The sequence below is a fragment of the Cucumis melo genome, chromosome 3 (assembly GCF_025177605.1).
Source record: "Cucumis melo cultivar AY chromosome 3, USDA_Cmelo_AY_1.0, whole genome shotgun sequence".
Classification (NCBI taxonomy): domain Eukaryota; kingdom Viridiplantae; phylum Streptophyta; class Magnoliopsida; order Cucurbitales; family Cucurbitaceae; genus Cucumis; species Cucumis melo.
The window spans coordinates 3,706,114-3,722,154 of record NC_066859.1 but is presented as its reverse complement, the minus strand read 5'-3'; the positions used below and the strand labels follow the sequence as shown (position 1 = coordinate 3,722,154).

The 16,041-nt window shown below is 26.9% G+C and overlaps 1 protein-coding gene across 1 annotated transcript; it reads left to right on the top strand.

Annotated features, from left to right (window-relative positions):
- The first annotated feature begins 13,177 nt into the window (after positions 1-13,177).
- LOC103485721 (ethylene-responsive transcription factor ABI4) lies at positions 13,178-14,523 on the top strand. The gene has a single exon (XM_008443418.2). The coding sequence runs from the start codon at positions 13,274-13,276 to the stop codon at positions 14,198-14,200; it is 927 nt and encodes a 308-aa protein (XP_008441640.1). The 5' UTR covers positions 13,178-13,273; the 3' UTR covers positions 14,201-14,523.
- Positions 14,524-16,041: the final 1,518 nt, after the last annotated feature.

Sequence of the window (16,041 nt, the reverse complement as noted above, 5' to 3'; positions counted from 1 at the left end):
TAGTAATTTTAATGATTTGGTTGTTCAAGTTCCTTTAAATCTATTTTGTTACTGTTACATTTTCTGTTGAAAGATTTTTCCATTTTTAGTATATAACATTTCGTTCGTTTAGGGTTTAGGGTTACGGAATCATGTACCAATGTTTTTAAAAACTAAGTTAACTTTTGAAAACTTAAATAATAATAATATTTTTTTAAATTGTAATGGTAAGAATCAACAAAAAAGACTTACTTTTCATAGATCGACAAATAATTAACCAACAACATGATCTTAATTTTTAGTTTTTATATGTTGCAGTAGTTTCGCATATTGATTTCTTTATTGGTATTGCCTTATTATTGTTTTCAAAATCTAGATTAATTTTGTTGGAACTAAAAAATATTATTTAAAAAAAATAATTGTAAAGATAGCAATTTTAAGAATAATAATTAAGTGTATAACAATATTTTTTAAAAACTTGTGCGAATAGAACAAAGTCTATTAGATGTTTATCGATCATGATGGATTCTTATACTCTATCAATAAAGGACCAATGTCGAAAGAAAAACGGATGATTATCATATGGAGTATTGATTTTTGTTTTTAGCTTCTTGAAACTTGTGTGTATAATTTAGTTACTTATCGTTCCTTACCTCTTTTGTGAGCACGTTTTAATTGTCGTTTTTTCAAAACATTTGAGCATGTAGTCAAATTTGAAATAAAATGAATTTGATAAAAATATACTATTTTGGTCTCTATCTTTTCAAGCACTCTTGTATTTTTTAAATAACCTTTTTGGTCCATGTATTTTAATAAATGAGTTTAAATATCCCTCCTTTAGTTCTTTGGTTTGTCAAGTTAATAGGAAAAATATTTTTATTATTTTAACAGTGATATGGAAATTATAAGAAGGTAATAAATAATCATAATAATAATAAATAAATAAATAAAACAAAACCTCACCTTCTCTCACTTCTCTCTCCCCTATCTCACCCTGCCCTGACGCCACACCCATTACCCCAACCTCATCCAGCACTTCTCTCCGTCGGATGCCGACTTCGCGTCTCCATTTTCTATTGCTTCCCCACTTCATTCTTATCTTCAACACCGTTCTGACTTTCAACCCTCTTAGCTCCCTCCTCTAACTCAGTCTCATGTCTCCACCTCCCTTCTCCATGCATTGTTACTTGTTTTCTATAAACTCCATATTTATACAATATATCACATCAATTAAAGGACCAAGAACTGATATGGATCTCTTTATTTATCAATCCTCAAATTGCAGAAATTAAGAAGTAAAGTATTAAACTAAATTTTAAGATATAGAAGAATATAAAGTAAAAGGCTGGTACCCACAAGGAGAAGTGCCGGAAGAGGGAAGTTAGGACGATGGGTGTGGGTGTGGTGCTGCTGGTGAAGAAGTTTAGTGAGGCCGAGAGTGAGATAGAGGAGAGAGAAAGTGACTGAAAGATGAGTTTTTGTTTATTATTATTATTTTTATTATTTATTACTTTTTTTTCTTTATATAATTTCCATATCACTATTAAAACAATAAGAATATTTGTATGTATGTATATAAGCCTTTTAGAACATGAGGTTTAAATTTTAAAAATGTCCCTAAAATCAGTGGAGTAAAATTAAGAACTCAGGGTAAACATAATCCATTTTCAAAAACCAAAATAAAAAACTAGACAATAATCAAACGAGATTTTTCAAACCTTTATTTTAATCTTTGACTATTAAAAATATAATTAGTTAGTTAATTAGGATTTCAAAATGTCTATTTTAATCCTAAATTTAACTTTAAGTTTTTATTTTTATCATGTTTTCAGTTATTTTAAAACGAAATTTATTTGTCTATTTATTGCTTCAATATAATCCAAAAATCAATTATGTTACACAAACTTTTATATTTTGCAACTTTTTAAATTGAACTCCAATATTTGGATTAAAGTATATATCTGAATTAATTAAGTTATTAAAAATATCATATCAATTATCCATACGTGAGGGAGCCGCCATAATAATAACAACAATATAAGTGTAGATAACTTTAAAAGGGAGCAAGAAAAAATTGAAAAGTGAAAATTCGAGAATATTTAAAGTGTAGTTCTATAGAAAGTAATGTATGAACAGAATAAGGGAAAGTGGGGTTAATTAAAAGGAAAAGAGAAGAAGAAGAATGATATCGGTAGAATAAAAAAAAGTGATTTAATAATAATTAGAAGTTAAACCCTAAATTGATAATGGCATCAATTTAAACTCTAACAAAATTAAACATCCCGTAAATCTTAAAAGTTAAATTAAAGGATGTAAATTAAAATTTTGAAATGACTTAATTGTGTAAAAGATGAGGATTATGTATTTAATAAAGGAATTAACGTTCTATATTGATGGATGAAATGATATAAATTATTGTGTAAATTAGTTAACGTAGGAAGGTGTAAACTAATGTGGATGGATGCTAGTCCGTTAGCAAAAGAAAAAAAGGAAAAGGAGTGGTGGGAGAAAGTGGAGGGTTTCTTGAGAGTACCGATGCACTGTGGGACTGTCCCCCATTTGCCATAGCCATAGCCATAGTCATTGCTCACATGCCTTTTTGTAAATGATAATTTCTATTCCTTCTCTTTTCTCTGCCTAATGCCTTTGCTGTTCCTCTTACGTCCTGACACCTCCTCTCCTTTGCATGCACTCTTTGACACTTCCAAAACACTCCTTTCCCCTCTTTTAACTTCCCTTTCAACTTAAATCCTCAAAATCCTTCACTTCCTCACCTCCCACACCCACATATATTAAATTTGCTTTCAAACGAATTAGGGTGTGTTTCAAACACGTGTAATTTGAAAAAATTAAAATGTTTAATAACTACTCAACATTTTAGACTGTTTTCTCAAAAATTTATTTAAATAAAAATAAATTTTTGAAGAAATGAAAAAACATTTCTTTAAAGTTAATTCAAAGAGATTCACAGTTGGTTGGTGCTTTTTGATTGAAAAACTATTTCAAAAGTGGCTATCTAGTTTAATTCTGTTCCATTCTTATTTTCATATCTTAAATCTTTAGCTAAATATGATGTCTTAGTAATATATAATTTAAAAGATTATATTTGAGGGGATATATTTTATCTATAATACTTGATGGGAATCGTTGTAAATATAACAATTAGATTCAACGTATTAGTATATATAACAATATTTTTTTAAAAAAAATTCAAATATAACAAAATTTATCACAAATTACATTGATGGACCATATCGTAAAAATTGGTATATATCTGATACACTCTATCACTTACGGATCATGAAAGTCTATCAGTGATAGAAGACTATCTTTGATAGATTTTACTATATTTGCAGTTTTTTAAAAATGTTATTATATATTCGATTATTATTTTTAAAATTATTATTATATTATATACGTTTTTTTCGTTCAATATATCAGTTACGCTCGCAAATAAAAAAATGTATTTTTTTTAGTAGTTTGGTAGCTTTGAAATAACTTTTTAGAACAAAATATAATAATGCAAAATAAACTTGTTTTTTTAGAAAATCAAAATAACTTGTAGAAAGACTAAAATTATGTATAAGAATTGAAGTACCCTCCCTTCCTTATGCTAGCACGGAGTCTCCCTTAGCTTGTCCCTTCCATGTAATTTATGGTTGCCTCTAAATTGTGGATTTGAGGTAGATAGTTATGTAAGTACCTTGCCATATAAGGACTCCAATGTAACACGAGGGTCGTCTTGTTGTGTACTTTCATGACCAGTTGATGTTTATGGTAAATTCATATAAGGCTAGAGGATGTGTGCTTCCTTTTGTCTTCTCTTCCTTAATTTGTGCTTTTCATCTTGTACTAAAATCTTACACCATTTTTGGGCCATCAAAAAAAAAAAAAAAAAAAAAAAAAACAAAGTGTTCTATAACATTATCACTTATAAAAAATATAACAATATCTAATTAATGATATCACTTATAAAAAATATTCTAATGATATCACTTATAACATTATCTAATGCAATCATTGATAGATAATGTTAGTGATATCATTTTACGTTGATAACAATATAGAAGAATTACTTATAGTAGGTATTAGAAATATTAATTAATAGCAACCTCGTTGATAGAAAATATCAATGATATCAATTGCTATCACATTTCTCAAAATAAAAACTATAACCAATAGTAATTATCAGCAATAGCAGCTAACTACAGTAATTGATACTATATTTCTCACAAATTAAAGCTATCGTCATTGATAAAAGTTAGCTATCGTCGATAGCTATTATCAATTATATCAACTAATAACATATTTCTCAAATTAAAAATTATTATTAATAGCATCTATCAGTAATAATAACGTATAACAATTATTAATTGCTATGTAAGAAAATTAGGAAAAATATCTGTAATGATGACAAGTTATCACTGATATATAATAGCTATTGGTGATAGCTTTCGATATAAAAATATATTAAAAAAAGTGTGAAATAATCATTTATCAAATTGAAAGTTATCAATGATAACATATATCACTGTTAGCTATTAGTGATAGTTTTAATTTGAAAAATTCGGACAGAAACAACTATAACGATGGTTTGACGTGGATATTTTAATCTTTTTTACTATTTTTTATGATATATATATATAATTATTTTATCTGCTATATATGCTATTAGGTTAGTTTTGTTTTTTTATTTATGCAACTAAGAATTAAAAAAAAGGAATAATAAATGATTAATTAAAATAAATGAATTTAAAAACAAAATAATGAATAAAAACTAGTTTAAATGAAAGCCGCCAACATTCTGAACAACACCTATAAATTAATGTCAAACAGTTTCCGTCAGAAAAAAATAGATCCACAAATTTTTCTTTCAAAAAAGAAATAAAACAACCACAAATTTTGAGTGAGTCCACGTATTTATTTGGCGTATTAAATTAAATACATTATTTAACAACAATACTATGAATTTTTCCATATTCCTTATCAATAAATTCTGTTACTTATATATACTATATATTTTTTTATATTTATAGCCTACTTTTATTTTTACAAAAGTTAAAAAATATTATAGAAATTGTACTAATAAATTATTTATTTAATAGACATATTATGTATTATAATATATCAGATAAATTAAATATTTTTAATTATATATATATATATATAATACTTTGTTTTTATTAAAATATATTTTTTATAAAATATTTTTTACAATAGTACAAATACTATATTTTCTACCTAATACAAATATAAAGTAAAGTAAATTATTAGAACAATAAATTTTTAAATGCATGGACAAAAAATTTGTTGGAAATATGTGTATGTTTTTTTCAGATATTGCTAATAGTCTTTTTTATATTAATAATCATAAGTTATTAATTATCTATCTTTTTAAAGGCAGCCCATGATTATGAACAATAAAAATAAATTCTAGAATCACACCTTTTAACTTCACGTGATAAAACAAGTATAAAAAAACAACTTCTAAATCAAACCGCTATATGTAGTAAAAGTACAATTACCATAAGTAGCAATGAATTGGCATCGCCATGACAAAAATTTTGTGCTCACTATTTGTTGAACAGAAAATTTTAAATAAACTATCTTGATATTACTCTAATGATTGTTGTATATACTTACTTTGATCAACATCAAATACGAAAATCTATATTAATTTTGCTAGTTAGTGACTTTCGGTATCTCATTCCTCTATTTTAATTTTTGTCTTAAATGGATTGGTTTCGATGTGACTTGATGCTTCAATGGTGTGACCTCAAACATTCTCATATTTCTATATCGTTGTTTATCATCGTAGGCTTGAGAGAATGATATTTTTCAATTAGCATACTGAACTTTATATAGTGAATTAAATTTATAGAATGAGAAGAGACCTTAAGTACAAAAATTTATTTATTTATTATTGTTGTGAATTGTCTAATTAATGTAGTTAGTGGATGGTTTTATAATGGTAAAAAATTATTAAAAATCATTTTCTAAAAGAATGAATGAAAATTTGTAAAGCTAAAAAGTTTTTGGAATTAAAAAAATAAAGTAATAACATTCGTATTTAGTGGTAATTACTTTTAAATAGAATTGATATTTAAATATTTTTTTGTTAATTAATTAGTAGCTTTAAACTTTTATTTGACAAATTTTAAAATTGACAAAATTAACCCTATTAGAATTACTAAAGTGAAAGAGCAAAATTGGAAGGAAAAATGTCTTCCTACTAGCCCTTTTATATATATATATATATATATATATATATATATATATATATATATATATATATAATATTACATATCCTAGATTTATTTTACTTTAAATAGATCTCTTAAATACAATAATTACGAGTGGGTCACGTTTGAATATTAAATTTCTATAAATAAAAACTATATCAATACGTTCGAGCCAAACTTATTTTAACACGATATAAAGAATTTGATAGAAGGTATGAGAAATTGCTCTTTGGTTACTCGACAAGAAAGTAAAATGTCCATTTTACATTTAATCAAAAAAATTTAGATGATTTTTGTGATTCTTTTAAAAATTCAGTTTTATAAGTGTATTAATTTAGAATTTATTATTAAAATTATTTTTACTCCATTTTTCTTTCTTTGAAAATAACAAATAATTAAATCTAGAGTAACACTTATCAAACAACCTCTCATAGAGAGTTTAGGAGAACCAATTAGTAGCACTAAAAACAACCTCCTCCATACATCAATTTCTACTCATATGTAGATTTACCTGAGTATTGAATTTACAAAATCAAACAATTACACGATTATTTAGATTGATTTTCGAGGTGTTTAATTTTTAAAATAATTTATTTTAAAAAGAATTGAGGTGTTTTATATTGATAAAAAATATTTTTTTTTTAAGAAAATGAGATTATGAAATAAATTATTTTAGAAAGAAATACATATAACTAAATTTTAGAACAAATGTATATTTGGTGTTTAACAAGGAATCTCTCCCAAATATCTATTTTTTTCCCGTTTTTTCTATTCCTTTTTCTTATCTATTTTTCACTCGGTTGTTCTTTTTGTTTTTTTTTGAGTTTTAAATACTTTGAATATTTTTTCAATGTTTGTTCATATATATTTAATTAAATGTAGGGATTTGCAAATGTTTTTCTTTCAGCCAAATTTTCTTCACCTTAATATTAGTGAAAGAAATCATAAGGATGTTAATGAATAACATGATCATTCAGTTCGTGAAATAAAGATAAATGAAGAACGTGATTGAATTACACACTTTTTTATCCAGTTGATACTATATTGTCTTTGAAAAAATTATTGATCTTATTTATATTTCGTTGTTATAAATCAATTATTTCAATATGGTTATGCATTTACATTTCAAGATAATTGTGCTTCTAAAATTGAATTGTCCAAAAAAAAAAACAAACAAACAAATGAAATTAATATTTTGTTTTAAGTAACTAAATAATTGATAATTTCAAGATAATGTGTGATCAATTTTAAAATATATTTATGTAAAAAAAGATTCAAAATGTGTGTATTTTTTTTTTATCAAAATTAGTTCATAATATTTAATAGTATTTTACGATAATTTGATCGAAGTATAAATATCGTTAATATAAGATAAACTAAATACCATTTTACATATAATCCATTCTAAATAGGTCAAACCAAACATATAAGTATTTATATTTTAAATTTATTTAATAAAAAAATATTTTTAAAAGATGTATTCTTAAAAAGAACATTTTTGTTCGAATGCAATGAATTTAGATTATATATGTACTGATTTATAGTTATAATAATATACAGAATCCTCCAAATTGAAAGACATTACGTGATGGTTTAATAATAATACACGAGTGAAAATAATTTAAATAAAGAACTAAAGAAGAAAAGAAGAAGAGTAATAATATATATATATATAATATTTGTTTTTTTGGAAAGAAAAGGATATATATTTGTGAGAATGGGAAAGTGTTAAACACACAGAGTCCGAGAAGGGCAGAGAAAGTTGGTGCAGACTTCTGCTTTAAAAAACCACTTCTCTTCTCTTAATGGATATATATGCATCAATTCAATCCCCTCTCTCCCTAAATAAATTACTTCTCCATGAAGTTATTTCTCTTAACTCTATATTTTCTCATATCAATTATTGCCATTAAAGTCAGGTTAAAAAGTTTTGGAAGTTCAATATGGTGGGCTTCTTTTTTTTTTTTAACTTTCTTTATATATATATGATCAAATAAGAATTAAATTAAATTGTGAAGTTTTTCTTTTCATAAATAAATAAATGTAAAGTTTATGATAAGACATAGAATCCCAAAATTAAAAGTCAGATGGTTTAATTTTCATATTTCAACGGTGGTGAACTGCAAGTATAAGGAGAATTAAATTAAGTTAAAAGTAGTTTAGTTTGATAATTTTGAGTGCATATAAATAATAATAATAATAATAATAATAATAATAATAATATATTAGAAGTCTATTTATTATTAATTAATAATGTTAATAGTTCATGATTTAGTGTATATAATTTAAGGTAAAATAAATAACTAGGGCATGTAAAAAAATTCATGGAGTAGATATAGACTTAGAACTCAGCTTGTTTGGTTACATAGAATGGAAACATGTGTACGTGTGAACCATGATGTTCATTGACATCTTAGCATTATTGATATTATAATGTTTTCTGCAAATAAATACGAATTGCTAAAAGAGTTAAATCTCGTGAAGATATTTACAATTTGAATTAATAAAAAAATCATATCTCCACCGAAAACTTTGTCACAGATAATTATGTTAATTCTAATGCATGTTTCGTATCTTCGTGAATGTTCATTTTATTGGGAATTGTATATATATATGTATATATATATATATTATTCAAAGGAGCATATATTATAATTATTTTCTTCTACTTTTTATCACTTTATTATTCACAGTCTTCTCCCCCTTTTGCATGCTCTAACTATATTTTAAAACAAAACATAAAATTTTATTCAAATGATATTATTATAAATTGTAATTTCTTTTTCAGAAAGATCATGATGAATATACAGAAGGTAGTATACAAAATTATTCCATTATATACCCATAGTTACAAGAAAAATTATCTTCAATTTATGCTAAAAATTTATATTTTGCAGTCACATATATACATAAATACTAGCACCTACAATTGAGCATCACATTATTCTATAAAAATTTGTGAGTAATTTTAAAAGGATTAATTGTTATTTTTTAATTCAAAACTAATCCTAGAACATACATTTTGTACTCAAAAAAATTATTACAATTTTTTTAGTGATTTTTATAAATAATATTGTATTCATTTAATTGAGATGTTTTTAATTCACAGTTTGATTCTCTTCTTCTAATGTCTTATTAAGAGAAAAATTTACCACTAATCAATCATTCTACTATATAAAAAATGGTTCTAAAAAATGTAAATTTCAATTGTGAGCTGTCTTTTAACTTTTCCCCTTTTCTGAGATAATACTGTGTGTGTATATTTAGAAAATTGAAGTTTTTAATTACTTCAAAAGACTTTGAATACAATTTAATTTTCATCGGTTAATTATATAATTGACAATACCAAAGCATAGCTTATTGGATTAAGACAATATAATTACTACATTCTCTTTTTATGTTATACTAACCAGATGTTTGACCATGTCAACGTTGAATGAATGAGCTACAATAATTGCACTAACATATCTCACAACTCTACGGTATATATTCAAAATTTTCTAAAATACAAACAAAAATGCTCTCTCGTTTTCACATCTATGTATAATTTGTTGCTCTCTCTCTCAAATATTCGTGATCTTTTATGTCACTATTTTCTTTTTATCTCTAACAAATATTTATTTATAACTTTACTTTAATTTCTATTTTTATTTTTTTTAATATATATGCCTTGTTAAACATGTATATGAACTTTTCTATTTTTTTTAACTAATTCAATAATATATACATATATATATATATATATATATATATATATATATTCTACATACGTTCGTATCGATGTCTATCAATTTATTGATAAACATTAATAAAAGTACGTTAATCCACCGTTTCCGTTAGTATTTATTATTGATAATTTTGATTATATTTTATAAATATTTTAATTTATTGTCAATATCAAAGATCAAATATAAAGAATTTCTCCAATATTTTCTATACTCTATTTTTTTTAATTTTAATCTTTTTAATAATATATCTTCTATTAGTACTAATTTCAAGAATAATGTTCTTTTCAAACTAATGATACAATGAAAAATTTAACAAAACAAAGGTATGAGCTGAAGGTATTACTTTAGAGAATGTTTGTGGAGAAAAGTCGTGTATCTGATATACGAATTCCTTCAATCTAGTCATAGTCCTTGAGGAATGGTCAAAGTTATGATTAGAGTCATGTACAAAATACGCTACTTTCCTCTATTTTAAAAATGGAAGATATATGTACTAAATTAACCACTATTAAAAAATATTATAACTTTTATTATTTGTTTTAAAAAATGTATACATTGTTCCAAAAATTACAATTTTAATCTTAAATTTTTACAAATAGTTAAAATGCACCTATAATAGAAATCCTATAAATTTTTCTTAATGGAATTCAAGATTTGGTGACCTAAAACAATGTTAGCGATTTCTTACCAATGTATTATTGCAAAAGAAAAAAAATGAATTTTATAAATTAAAAATAAAATAAAAAAAATGTAAGTTTGTTATCCCATTCTTATCTTATAATTTAATTTTCAATTTAAATTTTAAATTAGATGGAAATATTTTTCTTGATAATGCAAATTTAAATTAGCTGAACGTATATATTTAAAAGTGTATAAAAGATTTAAAATTTGAAATAATTGATTTCTTATTATTTCACGAGATTAGTACCCAAAAATTAAGTTTGGCAAAAGAAAAAGTTTCCAAAAACAATTTGTACGAGTAAATTATAAAAAACCTACTTTTTACCTTATTAATTAGGAAGAAAATGTATATATATATGATAAATTGTTTTTAGGTGATGAGAAAGTAAATAGAATAATTATATATGATAAATTATTCTAGGTATCGACACTGAAGTTATGTACTCAGTCAACGACTTCGTATATGTCGAACAACCATGACTATATTGATTGTCACAATGGTAAGTCAACTGCAAACATGACACTAAAGTCGTATATCCGATATACAACTTAATTTAATCGTATACCGAGTGTAGGATTTTGTCATGCTACTTTTTACAATACTTTTACAACAATTCCATTTTTTTCTTGACAATAATTATTCAAAAAAAAAAAAGGAAAGAAAAAGAAAATTCCTTCTTCTAAGTACTATCTTGTGGTGAAGTCTTAAGTGTAATTAATACTTTCATGAATTGTTCTCTCCCGTTATTTTTTCTTTTCATGTATCTTAAATTTATCAGGTAATTTAACAATTGTGTCTAAACCACACGCATTTTTCCTCCATACAACATCTCTTTATTATATCTACAAGTTTCTTAAAATTCCAAACTAAACTGAAAACAATTTATATACACACATACATACACATATACACACATATCTATATATAAAAAACCTGAAATTGCTAACCAACGGTATCTATCACACATATCTATAAACTTCTTCGAAGACTAAACTCATAAATGAAGAACCTAATTTTCCTCCTGACATCTTCACAAAATTGATAACTCAAACCCAATTTTCTGTGACTACGTGCATTTAAGAGGGCATGACTAAAAATAAATGGTGAGAGCGAGTATGAAGGTTATGTTAGATTTTTATTACACTATATTTCTAAATTATTAGTAATATAATGAAGCAGACAATATTTTTGAACCCTAGTTTATTATTTGTGCGAAGAATTAACATTAGTCGATAGAAAAGAGGGTATGAATTTGACATTGAATCCAAAATACATTATCCATATTGGTTAAAGATAATGAAATGAATAAGAAGAGTGGTGTGTTAGAAGAAGCTAAGTCTTTGCGTTTGTTGTTGTCAGATATATATATATTAAAGTGAGTAAAGAAAGAGGAGATGTATTCATAAAATTCGGCTGAAGAAAGGAAGGAAGAGTTTCACTCTCTCTCACGTGTATATACTCTGCACAAACACTTCCCTATCAAACCCTCCAACTAGCCCTCCTCTACTTTCTCACTATACCCACCAACTTTAATTCATAATTAATAATATATTTAAACATAAATGAATTTAAGTTATTATTTGACAACAACTTAGTCATATTGTTTAATAAATTCAATCTACACTTTATTCTTCCATCAAGAAATTCTCAACTTGCATGTTTCCTTCGACGATTTACTTAATTATTTGGGCCGCAACGCTTCTATCTTAAAACCATTTGAGAATGAATGATAGTTCATCTATCTTGGGTCTCTTTAGTTTTTTTAATATAAAATTTTCAACGTCTCAACAATTATAATTAGACGGTCGATTGAAACCATATATAGAAATAGATGTATTTTAGAATTTATAGATATTCATTTAAATTGATTAGAGAAAAAAAATCATATTTATTTAAACTATTTAATAAGAACTATGTAGAATTGACACCGTAGTGTTTCGAAATAACTTGACTCTATTTTAATAATAATTTAGATCATACATTTTAGTTTCTTAAAATTAAAGTGTAAATACATAACTTTCATCTTCTAATTTCTTTCGTTTGTTATCTATCTTTTTACCAATTGTTCAAAAACCTTATCAAATTTTGGAAACAAGAAAACAACTTAGGAAAAGATTGTTTTTATTTTTTAAATTTAACTGAAAATTTAATTGTTATATTCTAGAAAGATACAAATCACTTTAACAAATAAAGACTTAAATTATAAAAACAAAAAACAAAAACTTATATTTAAGATTTTAGGGTTTAGTATTCAATGTAAGATTTTAGGGTTTAGTTTTCAAAATTTGATGACTTGTGAAACAGTAAATAAAAAGATAGATAAAAAAGCAATGAATTTAGTGGTGTAACTTAAGTGTTTATTAACCTAATTTTTAAGAACTAAACCAAAATGACTTTAGCAAATTGGTGGAACCTATTTTTCAAAATTAATTAAGTTTTTTCTATTGAGTATTTTGTCAGTGATGTCTGGAAAGTGTGTAATGTAGTTTAGTGTTATATAAAGAAAGGCACTCAAAACCACCGCCCTATTCCACCATTAACTGAAACCAATTCCAAATCAAACCCCCAACCACACTCTTCACTCTCCCCCAGCCCCCTTCCCTTCTCACTGAACGAGGCAAACAAACTCCCTTTCCCCTTTTATGGATCCCGACCATTCACCTTCTTCTTCTTCCTCTCACCTCCTCCCTCAACCTAAACCCCTTGACCATTCTTCACCTTCTTCTCCTTCTCCTTCTTCCTCTAACCCTTCCGATTCTTCTCCTAACAATAATAACAACATCAACAACAACAACAACAATAATGGCGCCCGTAAACGAAAAGGCAAAGGCGGCCCCGACAACAACAAATTCCGTTACCGTGGCGTCCGTCAACGCAGCTGGGGTAAATGGGTTGCCGAGATTCGTGAACCCCGTAAACGCACCCGCAAGTGGCTCGGTACTTTCTCCACCGCTGAAGACGCCGCTCGTGCTTACGACCGCGCGGCCATCATCCTCTACGGCTCCCGTGCCCAACTCAACCTCCAATCCACTTCTCCTAATAATAATTATTCTTCCTCCAATTCATCCTCTTCCTCCTCCTCCTCCCGCTCCTCCTCCTCCACCTCCCTCCGCCCTCTCCTCCCCCGCCCCGCCCTCTCCTCCACCTTCTCCTTCTCCTCCATGGCTTCTTCTCTCCCCCTTATGCCCTCCCCTCAATCTTACACCGCCATCTACCCTCCGTCTTCTTCCTTAATATATCCCAATCTCCTACATAATCAATACCCACCACAACTTACCCAACACCCCACCCACGAAATAATTACGTCTTCCACTACTACTGTTACTAATTGCACTCCACCTATTTCTACTACTGCCACTCCCTCTTCACCAACAACCTCGTATTCCCAAAACCCTAATAATCCCACCTTGCTTCTTGCTTCCCCACTCCCACCTCTCCCTTCAGATCTCATTCTTGGGCCTATTGGGCCTTCTTCTCCCGCCGTTGGATGGCCCTCTTTGGACATCAACGATGACGATTATCTTCCGTCTCTCTGGGACTACCACGATCCTTTCTTCTTTGATTTCTGAGATTCTTTCTTCTTTTCTTTTTCTTTTTTCTTTTTGAAGTGTAAACCGACATGTCGACTTTCTTTTTTAACAAAACTAGAAGTTGGGATGGGAGTGCATCAGATATCTCGACTGGGTCGATACAATCATTGTGTTCGATTTGAACCACCACTCTCGCCTTGCATGTAATCTACACCGGCTGGACACGGCGGTGGCTGTGGCGGAGGAGATTTTTATGATCTATTACTGGTTGGTAATATATATATATATAAATTATATATTTGTGTGTTTTTCTTAATTCTTAGTATTATACAATTTGATTTAATGGAATTGGTGGTTTTGCATGAGACGGATGTGGAATTTTAGTGTTTCTGTGGGTTGGGTTGGGTTGTTGTCGTTTTTTTTTTTTTTTTAAAAATCTTTTAATTTTAATTAATTTATTTAGAAATTGGGGAAAGAATTAAATGAGAGAAGGTTTTGTTTTATTTTTATTTTTTATGGAGTCAACAAAAGAAAAGAGGCGAATTGGTGATGGGGTTGCTTCATTGTTTTTTCAAAGTTGTCTTCTCCATTTGTTGGAAGTGTCAGCAATAATCCCTGACAATAAAGAAAAAAAACGCCGATTTTTTTGTTATCCATTCTTCATAATTTTGTTTTGTAATGTTGATTATTATTACATGGTGATTTTCGTAATTTTCAATTTTACCTTGTTTAAGTGATTTTATTCTTAAGATTTTGTAGCTCTGATTCTAGCTTTGATTTTTTTTTTTCTAAATTGAGATAGTTGGGAAGTAAATAAATTGTTCGTTTTTTTTCCCCAGAAAGTTAAGATAAATTCTGGGTTAAGGGTTAGTGTTGGAATTAGGGTTTTGAGTTGTCAATGCATGGCTGCATAAAAGGAACTAAAAAAGTTGGAAAAGGAGTACAAGGAACTTCTGCCTTTTTTTTTTTTTTTTTGTTAATCCAACATGGTACTTTATTTGATCTCTTAGGGCTTCATATGAAAATAACAACAGTTATTATTATTACTGTTGTTATTGCTGCTGCTGCTGTTTGTATAATTTTATGTTGTCTCGAAACTTGAAAGTGGAAATTTCTAGCCTTAGTAATTAATTTCTATGCATTCATGATTGGAGTCTACATTTTTCTATTCTTTTTTTTCAGTTTGAAAGTAAAATATAATGGCATCTACTAATTTACTTTCATTTTTATTTTCAATGCTTTTTAAATTGATAACTAATTTAAAAATAAGGTTTTAATTTCAATGATTTGATAACTAAAATAAGGTTTGTTTATATTGATCAAATGAGGTTCTAGGCAATCAAGTTGGTTCAGTAGATATATGAATTTTCATTTTGCATGCTTACTGAATAGAAAAATAAAATTTTACATTAAAAAATAGGGAAAATAGAATATATTTTTAACTCCTATATACATAACCTCCATATTGAGGATAAATCGTATCTGCTCATCAGAGTAATAAAATAACCTTCTCACAGCTAAGTGATAAGAGACTAATTAAGAGGGATTTGTATATATAAAATGTTTTATTTTCCTAAACATTTGTGATGCAAGGGATTTCTTAAACATAATTTAGAAGTAATAGTTTTCATAATTTAGCTGTCTGATCTCTTTTTGCCCAGTACCAGTTGTGTTTTTTAATGGAGATATAATAGTTAACATTTACATTTTAACAATTAGCTAGGGTGGAATTAATAGGTGTGTTGAAATGTCTGAGAGGTTAACACATCAGTAACACTTTCATCATCTAATCAAAATTCAAAAATAGAAGAATTCGTTCATTTGATGAAATGAGTCGACTAAACTAAAAGAACATCACAGGAGTTAGAAGCTCAATGAGT